Source organism: Ruditapes philippinarum, unplaced genomic scaffold (assembly GCF_026571515.1).
Source record: "Ruditapes philippinarum isolate M1 unplaced genomic scaffold, ASM2657151v2 ctg196_1_1_1_1, whole genome shotgun sequence".
In the NCBI taxonomy this organism is placed as follows: domain Eukaryota; kingdom Metazoa; phylum Mollusca; class Bivalvia; order Venerida; family Veneridae; genus Ruditapes; species Ruditapes philippinarum.
Window position 1 is genome coordinate 57,771 of NW_026862528.1, and position 18,013 is coordinate 75,783.

The window sequence follows — 18,013 nt, forward strand, 5'->3', positions numbered from 1 at the left end:
CATAGCATTTAGTATACTGCTGGCCTGCCACCAGTGCATACCAAGATCTGTTGACACAGCCGTACCATCTGTACTGTTCGCTATATATTCAGTTAATAGTTTTTATGAAATTTACACCTAAAATTATGAATGGCTTTGTCCAAACTGAAAAATTTACATAAGTCATTTAATATATTTTATAGCTTGGTAAGGGTTCAAAAGGCTAGATCATGTATTGTACTTATAATTCATGCAAGGCAATAATCTGTAATTATGAAGTGCATAATATATTGTAGACCAGGCTGTCTATATGATAATTTAGATAACGAGAAAAATAGAAGAACATTGTCATATTTTTTTGTTTACTTGTTGATTTCACTATTTGGGCAGCTTGTCTGCGTCAAATAATGACAAATCTATAGAAAAGAAAACTATCAAGAGATGTTTGGTAATCATGTAAATGGATGTCTGAAGATTTTTATCCATGCATCGAAACAAATTATACAATCCAATAAGGCAGTAATCTTTGACAAGTTCAAAAACTGTCCTTTATTAGGTTTGTTAGTGTATATAGTTGAGTTAGGAAGTAATGTAACATTACATCATCATATCATTTTGTGATGTAAACATTTTGAAATGATAATTGACTTCCATGACTAAAATAGTAATATATTATTAGCTTCAGTTTTCAAAGGAAAAAAATGGAGCTATTATAGGCATTCCTCTTGTAGGCATTGGTATAGGTCCTTTTTCTCTGAAACTGTAAAAGCTATTCACTTCAAACTTGGTACAAATGTTTATTGTCATTAAAGGATGCCATTTCAAAGGATAGATAATCCTAAAATTATTTCTTCTCAAAGTTATGCCCCTTTTTATATGCCCGAAAGAATTTCAGGCATTATTATGTTATACCACCCTAGCGGGTTCGTCCGTCCGTTCACAATGGCTTTCGGGGGATAACTTAAGTTCCATTTGGCCCACATATTCAAATTCATTAGGATGATTGTCCATATTGGGTAGAAGACCCTATTTGATTTTTTGGGGTCACAAGGTCACAAGGTCATAGTCACTATTACCTTTAAAACTGAAAACAGTTTCCAGGAGCATGAACTTTAGTTCCATTTGGCCCACAGAGTTCATACTCATAGTATTATTGTCCATATTGGATAGAAGACCCCTATTTATTTTTTTTTTTTTTGGGGGGGGGGGGGTCACAAGGCCAAAGGTCAAGATCATTATAACCTTAAAACTGAAAACAGTTTCTGGAGCATAACTTAAGTTCCATTTGGCCTAAAGTGTTCAAACTTCATAGGATAATTGTCCATTTCATAGGATGATTGTCCATATTGGGTAGAAGATCCTTTTGATTTTGGTCACAAGGTCAGATTGGTCAAGGTCACTATTTACTTTAAAACTGAAAACAGTTTTTGGACATAACTTTAGTTCCATTTGCCCCACAGTGTTTGAACTTCATAGGGTTGATTTCACCTATATTGGTAGGCAGAACTTATTGATTTTTTGGGACACAAGGGTCAAAGTTCAAGGTCACTATTACCTTAAAAACTGAAAAACTGCAAAAAAAAACACTTTCGGGCATATAATGCTCCGCCTAGCGGTGCTCTTGTTCTACATTGCTTTCATTTAAGTATCAAGCTTAATGAGAAAAGTGGAGCAAGCTGCCCACAGATAATTCTTGTTTTAAAAAAGTGGCATAACAACTTAATCAATTTTATGTTATGTATGATGGTTATAGTTGTTCATACAGGTCTGTGATGGAAAAATGTTTATTTTGCAATGGCCATTTTTAATCTCAAATTCCCTGTGGAATTAGTGTGATGAATTTTTATGACTACGTCAAAAAAAGAGCGATTCATCAAATATTCATTATGTTATTTGGTATAAAAAAGATATATGTTTGTAAAACCAATTTAAAGCATTTACATGTATATTTCTTTAAACTCTGTTCTCATAATATGAGTGCCAAAAGAAATTGTTTTCGATTTGATTTGTGTTTTACATATGGATTCATAATGCATGTATATACATGATATATCCAAGAAAGGGGAAAAAAAAAAAATAAATTTATAAAAATGATATATTCATCCACCATTGAAATTTTAACATATTGCTACCCCACAATTTTTTTTGGATGTCTCTCAAGGTCCTGTGCCTTTTTTGCACCAACTCAGACAGATTTGTTGAATTTGAAAGGGGTCTAAATTTTACGGCAGGGCTCAGTTTTTGGATTGTTCTGGTATAAGATGCTTTAAAAGTATTCTAATTAATAATGACACAGAACTTTTCTTGAGTGTTCCAGCATTCAGCTAAACCCATTCAGAGGTAGAGAAAGATATATAAAATTTATAATTTGTATTTGGATTGGCAACAGTCCTATGACCACCAATCCATAACAAGCCTTCAGATAGCCAACTTATATACTATCCATAATCACTGGAAATAATTGAAACTTGTTCTAATTAATTATTTTCATATAATTTCAAGCTGTGATTGATGTACATAAAAGATGTGAAACAGAACATACCCAAGGTACTGTGCATTGATCATACAGAGAGAAGAGGCAGAATTCTACTCAAGATCTGCTCAGACGGTGATACTATACTAGTAGAAGTAATGGAGGTAGCTTTAAAAAATTTAAAAAATACCAATGTAAACTTTGAATGTTTTAGCGCCTTAACCCTTATGTTGCTTGAACCAAAAGTTATTTGTCAAAGCATTTGTAATTAGCATAGAGCAATAGCCTGTACTTCTTTAGGGTCTTAATTTTCAAATTTTCATCTTAATTTACTCAATATTGTTAATGGATAGTTTCAAAAATGGTAGCTGGACAAGTCCATTTAACAAATTTATTAAGATAAGGTTTAATAAATAATTCCTTGCCTTTACAAAAAAAACACAGGAATTTAGTACTGTCACCATTTCAGTTCCACCATTATTCCTTTATATTTTAATATTATGTAGCTGCATCTAACAAAAGATATAATTCATCAACTAACTTAAAAATTCATATTATTAATATCTTTTTGTGTTTGCTATATTTGTATAATTGACTCGCTCCACTCTAAATTTAGAGCAGTCAGGTTGTTAGTTTTATGGTTTAGGGTTTTCAGTATCTATAAACTAAACAGCAAATAGGCTGGTCAGATGTGAAGGCTGGTCTGACTTTATGATACTTGTGGCTTTCAAAAGGTTAAAAGGTGTGTGCTATTTATATGTCATGTGTAATGAGTTGATATCATTTTACCAATGTTATTAATTATGACAGTAACACTGTCTGTAGACATCTAGAAGATCTCTGAAAGATTAGATCAGTCTGTAAATGCACTGTAAAATACCGATTTTGCTGGTCTGTATAATTATGTATATAATAATGAATAAAGTAAGTACAGTTTTGTATCTCATAAACTTCAAGTACCCAGTCAACTCTCTTCACCGGTCCTCCCTCCAACCTTATCATCATGCAGACTTACAATGTTCTTAGTAATTTTGAATTGTCTTTTGTTAGTTTATAGGAGATTTGAAAATCAAAATATGCAGGTTTAGTCCAAGTTAGACAGCATGAAAGTACTAGCCTGCAGTGGCTCTGAACTCGTCATGAGCTTTAACTGTGAGTAAGCAGAAGAATTCTGTAGTTTAACTGTTGTCAATATATTTTGCCTTGAAATGTGTATGTGGCATTGAAAAATGTCAAAATAAAATGCTGTAATGTGTTAAATACTGAGGGATTAACTATTCAAGTTAAACAAGAAAGCTATGTTATATTTGAATATTTGGTATTTCAATCTTAAAATGGCCGAAATAAATAGTGTAGTTGGGGCACTTAAATCCATTGCATTGAAATCTTTCCTGGGGAAGCTATAGGTTAAAAATGATAAATTATTTGTGGAATATAACTTCATCTTTTCAGTATAATATATAGATTAATCTAATATTTTTGTGATATTTGCAAAGCTCATGGACATGATGATGAATTACACTATTTCAAATATTGGATATTTTATCTTAACATAGTTGCTGATGATCTATTTACCAGCATTCATCTTAATTCCAAGTTATTTACCAGCATTCATCTTAATTCCAAGTTATTTACCAGCATTCATCTTAATTCCATCTTTAGTTGTCACAATTTCCTTGTTCCTATCACAGCAAATCCCATTTTTCATTCAATCTCAGCTGTAGCAATCTGTACATCTAAACAACATACTCCATCTTATGTGTATTGAATTTGGACATCTAAGGACATTCACTGGGGACAAATGATTTTGTTTTATACCTAACCCATGATAAAATTAAAGGAATAATTCAATGTTTATTATAGTTATTGAAACGTTAATTTATTAGAATTTTATCAAAAAGTTGAAGCAATGATCTAGTAGTAATGGTGACTGTCTTCTAATCCAGGGTATATAGATTTGAGCCAAACTTGTTTCAGGATTGTGTTTCCTCTTTGACACCAGTAGTCTGATTAATTCACTCATCGGATATAATCTCTGTTTCGGCACTATATGACCTATACTGTTTAGTGCTCTGTAAATATCAAACCTGGCATAGTCTCTGATATAGTTTTTAAAGTGAATTGGTCTACAGTGGAAAGTCTGTAATACTGATAATATCTGTCATATGTTGCAGTTCAGATCGGAATGGGGTCACCAGCCCATTGGGCAGTAATGAGGCTTGCCAAGGGTCAGATATTCGGATCAGAACCGCAAACATGTCGGATATTTTTTCTTGCATATTCAACTTTATTCCATTATATTTTAAAAAAAAATTACCTCAATAAAAACAATTTTCCATGGAAATTTTAAGGTCATAATATTACACCCGTAACTAATTTCTTACAACAGTGTATGAAAGTACAACTTCATTCATATAATAATAATGGTAAAATTAGTTGTCATCCAAAGCAGGCCATTCATTGTTTAGCACGTCACGTGACTCATCTTGCATTCCCCCCCCCCCCCCTTCCATGGCATGGGTAAAACTAACAGAAATGCTAGTCTAAAAGAAAATAAATTATTATGTTAATAAAATATAGTATCAGACATAATAACAAGTCAGGGAAACAATTATATATGGATGTTGTTGGCAAGTGTGAGATACATGATCTGATATTTCATATATTTATATAGCAGATAATAAAATGTTCTAAAATAAGTGTTTTTATCAAATTTGAAATATCTAAATTGGAAATGTGACCATTTTAGACCAATCTGCTTAAAAAGTTGTACGAAGTTACATGCTTCAAAATTTTGCTTGAAGTATGCTTAAGAAAGTCTTCTTAACTGATATGCATGTTCTTGTTTTTTTATTTATTTTAATGAATTACCAGAAGAGTTACTGCCCTTGCTTTTCAAATGTTTCTATCAAGATACATTTGTATTACACAAGTGTGAAGTTATAAGATATAGAATGTAATTTGTGAACATGTGTATTGAATTGCCATCAAGTGCATTTTGTATCATCTTTAAATCCCCCTTTTCTTTAAGTTCAGTATATAAACAGGTAATCTACATGTAATGAAGTGGTTTATGCCCCTCTTTGAATCTTTAAGACACAGCATAATGAACACTCTTATTGACTTACAACTGGTTCAAGTAATTTCTTTCATCCAAGATAAATCCATTGTAAGTCCAGGATAATCCCACTTTTGTAGCAGCAATTATGTTGTTTCTTGTGTTTATCCCCAACATCATTAACTGGTTTATTCCCCCCCCCCCACACATCCATAGCAGCAGCTATGACACTAGAATAGGATAAATTCACTTATATAGAAAGAAAGTAATGAGAAACTTGGCTTTAAGAATTAATTAAGAAAATTGCATTTTTTATTGAAATAATATTAATGCTGAAAGTTTATCAGAGATAAATGTAATTGATTGCCGTAATACATTTGTGTCCAGACTACATTGAAGGATTTTGAAATAGCTTGGCACAAATGTCTACCACATGAAGACAATGTGTCGGGTCCAAGAATCACGCTCCTACCTCAAAGGTCAAGGTCACACTGAAGTTTCACATTATCATAATTAGAGTTATAGAAACATTCATGTCCAGACTGTAACTTTGTCATGCATGGAAGGATTTTAAAATAACTTGGCATAAATGTCTACCACATCAAGACAATGTGTCACGTCTAAGAATTACGTCCCTATCTCAAAGATCAATGTTACACTGACATTTTGTAGTTTCTCATTATCACAATAATAGTTTATAGGTTCACACATTTGTGTCCGGACTGTAATTTTGTCATGCATCAAAGGATTTTAAAAAAACTAGGCATAAATTTCAACCACATCAAGCTGATGTGTCATTCCAAGAATAACGTCCCTACCTGAAAGGTCAGGGTCACACGTTTCACTTTATCACAATAAGAGTTTATAGGCACACACATTTGTGTCTGGACTGTAACTTTGTCATGCATGGAAGGATTTTAGAATAACTTGGCATAAATGTCAACCACATCAAAACGATGAGTTGTGTTCAAGAATCACGTCCCTACCTCGAAGGTCAAGGTCACACTGCCATTTTGAAGTTCACTTTATCACAATAAGCGTTTACAAGTACACGCATTCGTGTCCAGACTGTAACTTTGTCATGCATTGAAGGATTTTAAAATGACTTGGCATAAATGTCAACCACATCATGACAACATGTAGAGTCTAAGACCCCTGTCCCTACCTTCAAGGTCAAGGTCACACTTCTAGTTTGAAGGTACTCATTCTCTCGAGAAGAGTTTGAAGATACACATTCATGTCCGGACTGTAACTTTGTCATGCATCGAAGGATTTTAAAATAACTTGGCACGTGTTGTGTGTTAGGACCCATGTAAATTCCTACCTCCAAGGTCAAGATCACTTTAATATTCTGAAGGTACTGCTCATAAGAAGAGTTTGAAGTTACACATTAGTTTTCAAACTGTAATATTGTCATGCATTGAAGGATTTTAAAATAACTTGGCATAATGTTTACCACATTAAGATGATGTGTCGCATCCAGGAGACCCTTGTCCCAAGGTGTTAAATTTGCTATAAACAGCACTTTATTTCGCAAGAATAATATTAAGCAATTAGTTACTTTCATTCACTTTTCTTTTCATAATACCTGAATGCTTAAGAAATCTTTGGCCTAAATAATATGTTTATTATAGTGCCAAATCAAATGTCTAAATTTTATATTGTTCGCCTCTGTGAAAGTAAGTAGTTTTATGCCCGAAAATCACTGAAATTGACATTCCCAGATTTTATAGCTGAACATGCCCATTACTCAAAATCAGTGAGGAAAACAGTTGAGTTTTATTGAATATAGAATTTTACTGATGTGACAAAGTCAGGTTGGCGTAATATCAAGTTTTTATTGGCGTAAGACATTTCTCCGTGTTTAATATTTCCTCCAGTTATGAAATGCTTCATACAGACAATGTGGCATTTAGACAGAATAAGGAGTATAATCATTATTGCTTCTTTCTGATTGATTTGAAACAAGAACAATAAATGATGTTTTTGTCAGCAAATATCTTATATTATACAATGCGATATGTCTGTATAGCTCTGCGGTTAAATGAAACTTGACTTTGTTACCATAGTTTTAAAGTGGCCTTCAGCTGTTGGAAAAACAATTCTGTGTTGTTTCAAACCATAAGTATTTCAGTAATTTTATGTTGGAAAAGTGCGTCATATCATAGTTAAGCTTCAAAACAGCCTCCTGAGAGCTATTTATTATGCATCAGTGATGTTCATTTCTAAAAATAGAAGATTGGGGAATATTGCACTTTATTAGCAGACCAGTAGATAAAAGGTATCAAGGGGTTTCCTTATTGTGTCGCCTTGAAAAGGCGACATATAGGGGTTATTTTGTCGGCAGCGTCCTTGAAAAGGACACATATAGGGGTTACTTTTGTTGGCGGCATCCTTGAAAAGGCGACATGTACGGGTTACTTTTGTTGGCGGTGTCGTCGTCGTTATCTGCTTCGGCATCCCCTAAAGCTTGTCCGGACCATAACTCAATCACTATAAGTCGGATTGACTTCAAACGTGGTATGCATGCTTCTTTCTATAACCCAAAATGCAGTGCACAAGGACCGGTACTTTGCTCTTCTTAATTTTTTAGTTATTGCCCTTTGTAAATTTTCATACTTTAATTTTGTCTGGGCCATTTCTCTTCAACTATAAAATCTATGGACTTGAAACTTCATAGGATGATAGATCTCATTAAGAAGAAGTGCAGTGCACAATAACCGGTACTCTGCACTTCCTTATTTTTGAGTTATTGCCCTTTGTTAATTTTCATACTTTATTTTTGTCCGGGCCATTTCTGTCACCTTGAAAAGGCGACATATAGGGGTTACTTTTGTTGGCGGCGTCGTTGTCTGCGTCGGCATCCCCTAAATTTAAGCTTGTCCGGAGCATAACTCAATCACTATAAGGCAGATTGACTTCAACTAGGTATGCATGCTTCTTTCAATAACCCAAAGTGCAGTGCACATTAGGACCGGTACTCTGCACTTCTTAATTTTTTAGTTATTACCCTTTAATGTTAATTGCTAATTTTGTACGCTCATCATGATGAATTCAGCTTTATATTTAGAAACTCTCTCTGGTCATTTGTAAGAAATGTAACACTGTGTTGTTTTAGTCCTCACTACTGCCAGTACGTAAAAGGTAAGGCTATATTTGTCAAATGACTCCCACACATGTTCTCTCTCCCTAAACAGAATATTTTGTATGGAATTTATGGTTGTTTTAGGACACTGACTCCTCCTGAATTTCTCGGTTTTTGTGTCTAATAATGTCAGTAATTTGGCTTGCTTTTATTACTAGCTATAACAAAGCTCCCCTCGTAGTTTATGCCATGTCTCTTATACTGTACAAACCTAAACCTTAGGTTAGAATTATGGATGTTATTGCAAATATGTTGTGAATGATATGAAAAAAATGACACAAAAAGGATGTAAAAAAAGATTTGATGTGGGTCAATATATAATCTGAATCTTTTATGTTGTATTATGGATAGTATTACATTTTCATATCTCACTGAGCACATATACATTCTGTTAATTTACTCGGGAAGGTTGGCGTCCCCCCTGAGGGAATATTTATGTTTGCCTTTAGCAAATGAAAAAATATGAGAAAAATGAAGGGTCTGTATATTGTAATGGAACATTCTTTAATGGTCATCAATAAACAGGTTCCATTTATACTTTATGGTTTAACATTGGAATATATTCTTCATTGTTTTATTTTATTTTGTTAAGCTATTACTTGACAGCTTTGCAAATTTTTTCCCCCATCAGATTGATCTTTTTTTTGCTCGACTTTTTTTTTTTCAAAGAAAAGAAATATAGAGGTATTGTTATAGTCACTTGGCCAAAACAACCTTGGGAGTAGACCAGACTCACCTTGACCTTCATTCATAAATGACCTTGACCTGCAATGTCAAATGTCTAAATTTTGCTTTATGTTTGCTGATTTTTGTGGCTATAACTTTGTTATTATTGAACAGATTGTCTTCAATCCAGAACACAATAATCTTATGGAATAATTACCTTCAAGTTATAACAAGACAGACCAGTTGACCTTCACTCATGAACAAAAAGGTTAAAAACTTGAGTATTGCCCCCGCCTGGCAATGGCTCTTGTTATGCTGAAGTTCTAGAATGACCATATTCATTTTCAAACAAATTATCAACTTTAGGGATATTTACACTGATTGCAGGTCAGCCAACAGCATAGAGCCTCAGGTCAAACTGAACAGATTAGTGCAGGCTGGCCTGACTCAATACTGGTAGCAAAAGCCTTGCAGTCTATAAGGTTCCTTATACCATTGAAATTGAAGGGTAAAAGCATACTTGGTATATTATATATATTGCATGAAATTGTATATTTTTGAATTCAACAAGGATTAATGTAGCATAGATGTTGATTAATTAATTTCTGTGAGTCATCTGATATAAAGCACCTGTGATCATACAAAATATATTGATTTGGAATTTCATAAGATAATGACAATAGTGGAATATATAAAAATGGTACTTGTTGGCTGGGGGATGAACATAAAGGGGGTAAAATCTTAAAAGAGTGTACACTGGTTGCCAGTTCAGACTATGACATGAGGGTAACCATTTATGCCAGTAACAAACCCCTGCTGAGGTTTTGCTAAACTGTTGTACTGTAACAGTAATCATTGCTTGAATTTTCATAATAATTATACATGTATATGAACACAAAAATCATTGAAAAACTAGTATTGCCTATTCAGCTCTTTTTCTATAATAATTTACAATTTCATAATGAAGGAATGTCTTCATCCTAAACTTAAAGCAAATGATGCAACAAATTTGTTAAAGTGGCACACTTATGTCATTGCATGCTCATATTATGATGTCATTTAAAGCTTAGGGACTCATCTTACATGTTGTGGGGTTTTATTAAATTTTCCAGCATTGATACAATACTTATTAAAAAATTTAATCTGATATGTGAAAAAGAACTGGTACTGTCCTTTTTTGAGGTATACAGTAAACTTCACTTATAGCGAACACGGTTATAGCGAACTTCCGGTTATAGGGAACAATTTATTTTGGCCCGAATTTTGTCCTTCTTTATTTAATATAAAAATATATGGTTATAGCGAACACGGTTATAAGGAATTATCGCTTATAAGGAACTCATTTCTTAGTCCCAATTTAGTTAATAGTACAGAAAATTACACTTTTATAACGAACTCCAAAATATTGACTATCCGTAAATAGATCCCGCATTTTCAACGCACGGCAAATGTACCGTTTATCGTTGTATGTACTTCAATACATCTATTCAAATGAATTTGTATAGTTTTCTATTTTGGATATTTTTAGCATGAGCTCTTTTCACCAAGATAAAACGGTTATTTATTTATTTTCTTCAATAGTTTTGCTCAAATAAATTAATTATAATAATTTATAATCGGTTTTCAACATAATCATGCATGCTTGCAAGCATGATCCATTACAAACTGCTAAGTACGCTTGATTTAAATGAAAAGAAATCTATATCTTACATTAGTAAAAGTCACCCTTAAATTATAATAGAAGATGTTCAATATAAAAGGAAGGAAAAATCGAAAATCTTGTTTATTCTCAATCATGGAAAGAAAACGAAAATAATTTAGAAACAAAATATTATATTTTATGTGAAATTGAGATAAGGAGTAAAACTAAAACTGAAATAGAAATGATTTTCGAATTCCAAAAAGTACGCTCTCGGGTAGTGTGTCTAAAATATAAATAAATGACTAATATTTCTATTTCTTAATCAAATTATCTTCAAAAATGGCGGACAATGGTAAACAATCAGTTCGTTATATGTAAATCTGTTCGCTATAAAAACTCCTGATACAACGAACTAATTCGCTATATGCTTACAAGGAACTCCGGATATAAGGAACAGGTTTTGAATGTCCCAGTGAGTTCGTTATAAGCGGAGTTTACTGTATTGTGACAGGGGTGTGGGTGTCAACAGTGTGAGATAGTATGATAAAGTTACATACATGTGTTGTACTCCTTGCTGCTGATGAAAGTTAAACACTGCAGTCCTTTAATCTGAAGTTGAAGCACAAACTCAATGAAGTTTATTTATTTGTTCATAATTCCAACAAAATGGTCTAAAAACATAAAATTGTAATATAGTGCCAGTTATTGTAAAAGCCACACAATAATAATTTACCGATTGATGAACATTGAATCCAAAATATAAAACATATTGATGCAGGAAAAGATGATTTTGGACTATTATTTATCTATCACTTGACCATCTGAAGGTGTTTTTCTGTAATACATATTTTGTAGTCAATATATCGGCATTTTAATTTCCTTCAAAACTAATAATACTTTCTTCTGTTTCATATTTGGAAGTTCAAATTATAAGTGGGTTCATCGAGATACGATGTTTATCATAAGTTCTAACCATGACTTCTAATACATGAACAACTTCCATACTGTATTTAACCATTATGTTAAATTGCTTTGTTGGAAAAGTACTCCGAACCACAAAAACAACAATATCAGGAGTGGCTTTATTGTTGTGACTTTTCATGATAAGGATGAAAATTTAAAATATTACATGCTTGATTTTATTGTTCCTACGTTTATCATAACTTTAGAAGCACATTTGGGACATCATTACTGTCAATGAATCAGAAATTCTCTACCATGATCAATTGTTTTTTAATGCGTGATCATTGTGTTAAAAAAGGATTAAAGTGGCGTATCTAGAGATATCTGTGTAGTTTTCTAGGGCAGCAAGCCGATTTAATAGACTTTAACTTCAGATCAATTTCCCTTTTTTCATCAAAGACTAACTTCAGATCAATTTCCCTTTTTTCATCAAAGACTGTTCACTGATAAAAATCTACAAACTTATTTTTCCTGTATATAATAGTTACTATGAAAAGCATTCAGCCGTGATATTTCTGATCAATTTGCTTTAGAAATTATGCTGCTATAGTTTGCTTTAGGAGGGCTTTTCTAAAGGTTTTCCAAGATGAACACTTTGCTTAACAGTGAGGCAATGATTGTGCTTCTTATGTGTTGTTATCAATGTGCCGTCTTCAAAATTATGTCTTTTACATTCAAATACCTTGTCATATGCAATTACATAATAATTTAACTTGCAGTCCATAATCCGTAACTTTCAGTCCATAATCTGTAACTTGCAGTCCATAATCTGTAACTTGCAGTCCATAATCCGTAACTTTCAGTCCATAATCTGTAACTTTCAGTCCATAATCTGTAACTTGCAGTCCATAATCTGTAACTTTCAGTCCATAATCCGTAACTTTCAGTCCATAATCTGTAACTTGCAGTCCATAATCCGTAACTTTCAGTCCATAATCTGTAACTTGCAGTCCATAATCTGTAACTTTCAGTCCATAATCTGTAACTTGCAGTCCATAATCCGTAACTTTCAGTCCATAATCTGTAACTTGCAGTCCATAATCCGTAACTTTCAGTCCATAATCTGTAACTCGCAGTCCATTATCTGTAACTTTCAGTCCATAATCTGTAACATTGAAACAAAGCTTGGTCTAACATTTGGTGAGAGTACACAAGATCTATGGATACACATGCTTTGTACTAAAGTTAATTTACATGTTTTCTGTTTTCAGTAAGGGAAGCTAAGAACCTTATACCAATGGATCCAAATGGACTTGCTGATCCCTATGTGAAGGTGAAGTTAATACCAAATGATGAAAATAAAATAAAAAAGAAAACTAAAACAGTGAAAGCCACACTGAATCCATTATGGGAGCAAAGGTTTGAGTTGTAAGTATGATATATCAGTTTCTCCTATAACTCATACAGACTGATGCACGCAACTATAAAGATCCCAATTTAGAGTCTTTTTACCTCCCTTGGCATTCTGTAATCCTGATCCTTAATTGCAGCAATAATAATGGACTGGTTGTGTTGTTATTTGTGTTTTACGTTGCATCAACACAGTATAGGTCATATGGCTGCTTTCCAGCTTTAGTGGAGGAAGACCTCAGGTGCCCTTCCAAGCATTATTTCAGGCACGAACGGGCACCTATGTAGAACCACCGACATTCCATAAGCTATAGCTGGATAGCTTCTGCACATGAAAGAATCCAAAGTCCCTGTAGGGATTTGAACCCACAGTGGTGAGGGGCAACTGATTTGAAGTCAATGACCTAAGCAACTTGGCCACAGACGCCCCTCATAATAGACCCATGGTGATATAAGTAATAAATTAACTAGTGCTATACATGTATAATAGATATTTTATAAACTTATAATACTATAAATAATTTAAACAAAGGTGCTATAAGTATTTTATAAACTGCTGCTATGAGTTAATTTTATATTGTTGCTGTAAATAATTTAAATACTGGTGATATATACAAACCAGTGCTGTAAATAAGTTATAAATGGGTGCTATAAGAATTCTATAAACCGTGCTTTAAATTTATAAGTATTTTATAACTATAAGTAATTCATAAACTTGTGTTGTAAATAATTTATAGACCGGTGCTTTAATTAATTTATAAACTGGTGCTGTGAGTAAGTTATGAATTGGTGCTATACTTAATGAATAAAATATTGCTATAAGTAATAAAAAAAAATTGTTGCTATAAGTAATTCATAACTATTGCTATAAGTAATTTATAAGCTTTTGCTATAAATAATTTATAAACTATTGCTTGTCAGAGTTATTGATAAACTGGGTCTAAAAGTAAGGCATTATTTGGTGCTATTACTAATAAATAAACTGGAGCTACAAGTATTTTATAAACTCAGGTGCAATAAGCAATTTATAAACTGGTGCTGTAAGAAACTTATAATATAGTATTAAAAATTGATAAAATTTTCCTATGAATAATTTCCAAGCTGGTTCTATAAATAATTTATCAACCGCAGGTACTTTAAATAACATATAAACAGGTGCTATGAGCAATATAATTCAATTGGTACTATGAGTAATTTATGCATTTATGGTTTTAGATGAGAATTCCCTGTGGAAATGATCATGGCCACAGCAATGGTGACCGTGTTTGGACCATGGTCAGCAGTGATATGCCCTTGATATACCATTACAGAATATGACAACAATAATATGGTTTTGTTACAGCTGCGTAATAGATGTTTTTTTACATAGCAATTATTACCTCCCCTTGTGGCCATTTTGGGGGTCATTCCCATTATATCATATACATATTAAGATAGGATAAAAATCTCTCATAACTCCATTATCTTCATGAAAACTGATAAAAATCTTTAAAATATTGGTGTAATGATAATGTTTTGCTTCATATGTTGAAAAGAAGTCAACAATTCACATTACAAATAAGTTGTTTATATTGAATTTTTTCATATTTTTGTCAATTATATTTATATTTATATGGAATATTGACCCTCAAAATGGCTGCCACTTTTAGCAGAGGAGGTAAATATTGTAAAATCGGGAACTATCTATGACACTTTAAAACTGGTGTTTTAACAATCCAAAACTTTATTATCAACCTATTGATATTTTAGGAGGGGCCTGATGCAGAACTTGCATTGTGGTTAAGTTGTTTTGTCTGATGCCCCAGAGATTTTGGGTACGATTCCTTTTCAGGTCTTAACACTGTCACCTCCAATTTGGTATCAGTTTAGTCCAAACATTCAAAATGTGCTCAGGTTTGAGTAAACATTGCATTAAAGTTTAAATTAATTTTGTGTAACTATAAACTTCTTGATTTCTAGCTATGATCAATAGTATACATTACATTTGAGTGGTGGCGTGGCCAAGTGGTTAACACATCAGACTTAAGTTATCTAAGGATTGCTGGCCGCGTAGGTTCAAACCCTGTCAGGGGCAAGCCAGTGTTTCCTTGGGCAAGAAACTTTACATTCATTGCTTAGTATGGTTGGTTCCAGGAACGGATTCGAGAGTGTTTCAATAAACACAATCAAACTTAAATTAAAATTAAATTTGTATAAACTACATTAGTACATTATACAGATAAGTTCAAAAGTAATGAAACAGTTCATGAACCTATTTTGAATTTAAACTGATAATGGAAGTGAAGTTGCAATATAATACCAACTGAAAAAATCATCAGCATCTCATAGTGGTTCTGAGATTATTGTGTTTAAATCAATTTAATCCATGCATGTGAATTGAGTTTTACCGTTGATTTATCATGCTTGATGAATTTAAATGTTTTAAAAGCTTCCCATTTGAATTGCATTACATAAAAAAAATTCAGAACTTTATTCAGGGAGAATTTCGTCTTAACGTTGAACTGGAATACCATGAAAAACGTGTAATAAAAGGATATTTTCTAGGGAATTTGATGCTGGAAAATGACACATGATAACCTCTGGAGATGTCATTTAAGATTCAGCCATACTTTAGTTTTCTAAGTAAAAGCGGAAATTTTTCTGGATGTAAATAAATTTATTTGATGCATGCAAACTGGCATAATTATTTTGTCAATGTAAATGAAATTTGAGAGATTTTTGTTTATTATGGGAAAAGGTTTTATTTATTACTTATATTCATGTAAGATTAAAAAAAAAAAAAAAATAGTGTTTGAATAAATGCCAGTGTATTAAGGTACAGATTGATTGACAGAATGGACAGGTCCAAATGTTTGCTTATTTCAACCCCCAAAAAACAAAAACAAAAAAACATTATCTCTGAATTTGAACACTTCTTGTTTTAAAATAAAAATGATGAAAATAATTACAAATCTTTCAATCATTTTATGACATTGCAAGTCCATTGTTTTAATGTTGGGGTTAAGCTTGGTTCAGTGTTGAAGGTCTCTGGCTGCAAATCATTTGCCCCTCACAGCTGTGCCCTGAGTTTGAATCCTGACAGGGACTTTGGATTCTTTTATGTGAGGAAGTTCCATCTTGCTAAATGAAAGTAATGGTTACTACTCAGGTACCTGCTTGTGTCTGAAGTAATGCATAGAGGGGCAACTGAGATCTTACTTTAAAAAGTGGCCATATGACCTTTATAATTAATGTGAAACTCAATATAACAAAACAAAACATAAATACTTTAGTTACAGAATGTAGGTATGCAATATGTGGCTAGCTTTTCAGTAAAAAATTCTATAATGGCTCTTAAATACATCTCCTTTGTTTAGATAAAAAGACAACTCATTTTAAAAATAATGTGTCCATACAAAAATTTCAATTGACCTAAAGATGTTATGCCTGTAAATAGATTGTGTTTATATGTTAAATTTTGACATTTTTAATGTTGTATAATAAATAAAAAGAACTTATATTTAAACACGTGTTCTTCCCAACAACTACATTTGTACTTCTATATATTATTTTATATAACAAAATCGTGATAATAAATTTGTCTGCATCACGGAAATATTAAGAAAAGAAATTGAAGTTGTTTAGAGGTAATTTTCCGCTGAGTAAATTGGTCTATAATGCTACAGAATGAAATGTTAAAGGGTTAGAATAGGTTTATCAGAATCATATTTATAATGTATTGACTAAAAGTCAGATGCCTGCATGTTGAATTATTAGAAAGTATAGGCAATCATGACAATCTGTATTGAGAGTGTCCTTGAAAATGCTAGAGGCTTTTCTTATGGTTATTTTCTTATTAAATATAAAGAATCATAAAGAACTTCAGTGCCCGTATGATTTATAGAACCCGGAGAGATTTTGTTGATAAATTTGTCCAAGAAAATTGATGTGAAGTTCTTTTCAATGGTAAATTTCATTTCAATATCATTATTAATTATATTTTCCATGATAATCTTAAGATTTGAAAAATTATGTCTTTTTTTCCATGGTACTTTTCATTGTTTATAATTATTTCATAGTTAAAGTCAGTAATAAAAGTCAATTTCATCAGGTTATTTTCATTTTTGTGGCACATTATTGATATCTCCTTGTTTGTTGTTTCTACAGTAACCTTGGTCAAGAAGATTTTGCAAAAAGACTTTCAATAGAGATTTGGGACTGGGACCGAACCTCAAGAAACGATTTTATGGGCTCACTTTCCTTCGGTATATCAGAAATAATGAAGGACCCAGCCGAAGGATGGTTCAAGTTACTCAGCCAAGAAGAAGGAGAGTTTTACGGCTTGCCTGTTGTTGATGATGTTTCCGCTAATATACAAGAAATTCGCTCAAAAATGAAGGTATAGTTTCTTGAATTTAATTATTTTGTCGCCTTGAAATTAGTATCAAATTAGGGTTTGAGTATGAATGTTTTACGAGTTCATGTTAAATGTTGAGTTCTGCTTAAGTCAGTGCAATGGGGTGTGGAAGAGGGCTTGCACTTTCCAGTACTGTCCATGAACAGGCTCAATCAAACCAAGTTTGCAACATTTTCAGTTTTGTCATTCTGCATGTTCTTTAGGGATTTCATTTTTCTCTAACTGCTAAATGAAAATCATTATCACTGATAACCATTTTATTGTTATTTGCTTTGACAACAGAACCATGCATCTAATATGATAGAACTAGGCCAGTATTTCCTGCAGTATAATAAACTGGT

At 32.5% G+C, this 18,013-nt stretch overlaps 1 protein-coding gene across 2 annotated transcripts in view; it reads left to right on the forward strand.

Moving 5' to 3' along the window:
* Nucleotides 1-13,116: 13,116 nt before the first annotated feature.
* The window catches only part of LOC132719370 (calcium-dependent protein kinase C-like), a 77,286-nt gene continuing 72,389 nt past the window's right edge, over nt 13,117-18,013 (forward strand). For both annotated transcript variants that reach the window (XM_060703135.1, XM_060703134.1), the window contains exons 1-2: nt 13,117-13,294; nt 17,423-17,654. In XM_060703135.1, coding sequence (XP_060559118.1) covers nt 13,164-13,294; nt 17,423-17,654 — 363 coding nt within the window. In that variant the 5' untranslated portion in view covers nt 13,117-13,163. The remainder of the gene's footprint in view (nt 13,295-17,422; nt 17,655-18,013) is intronic.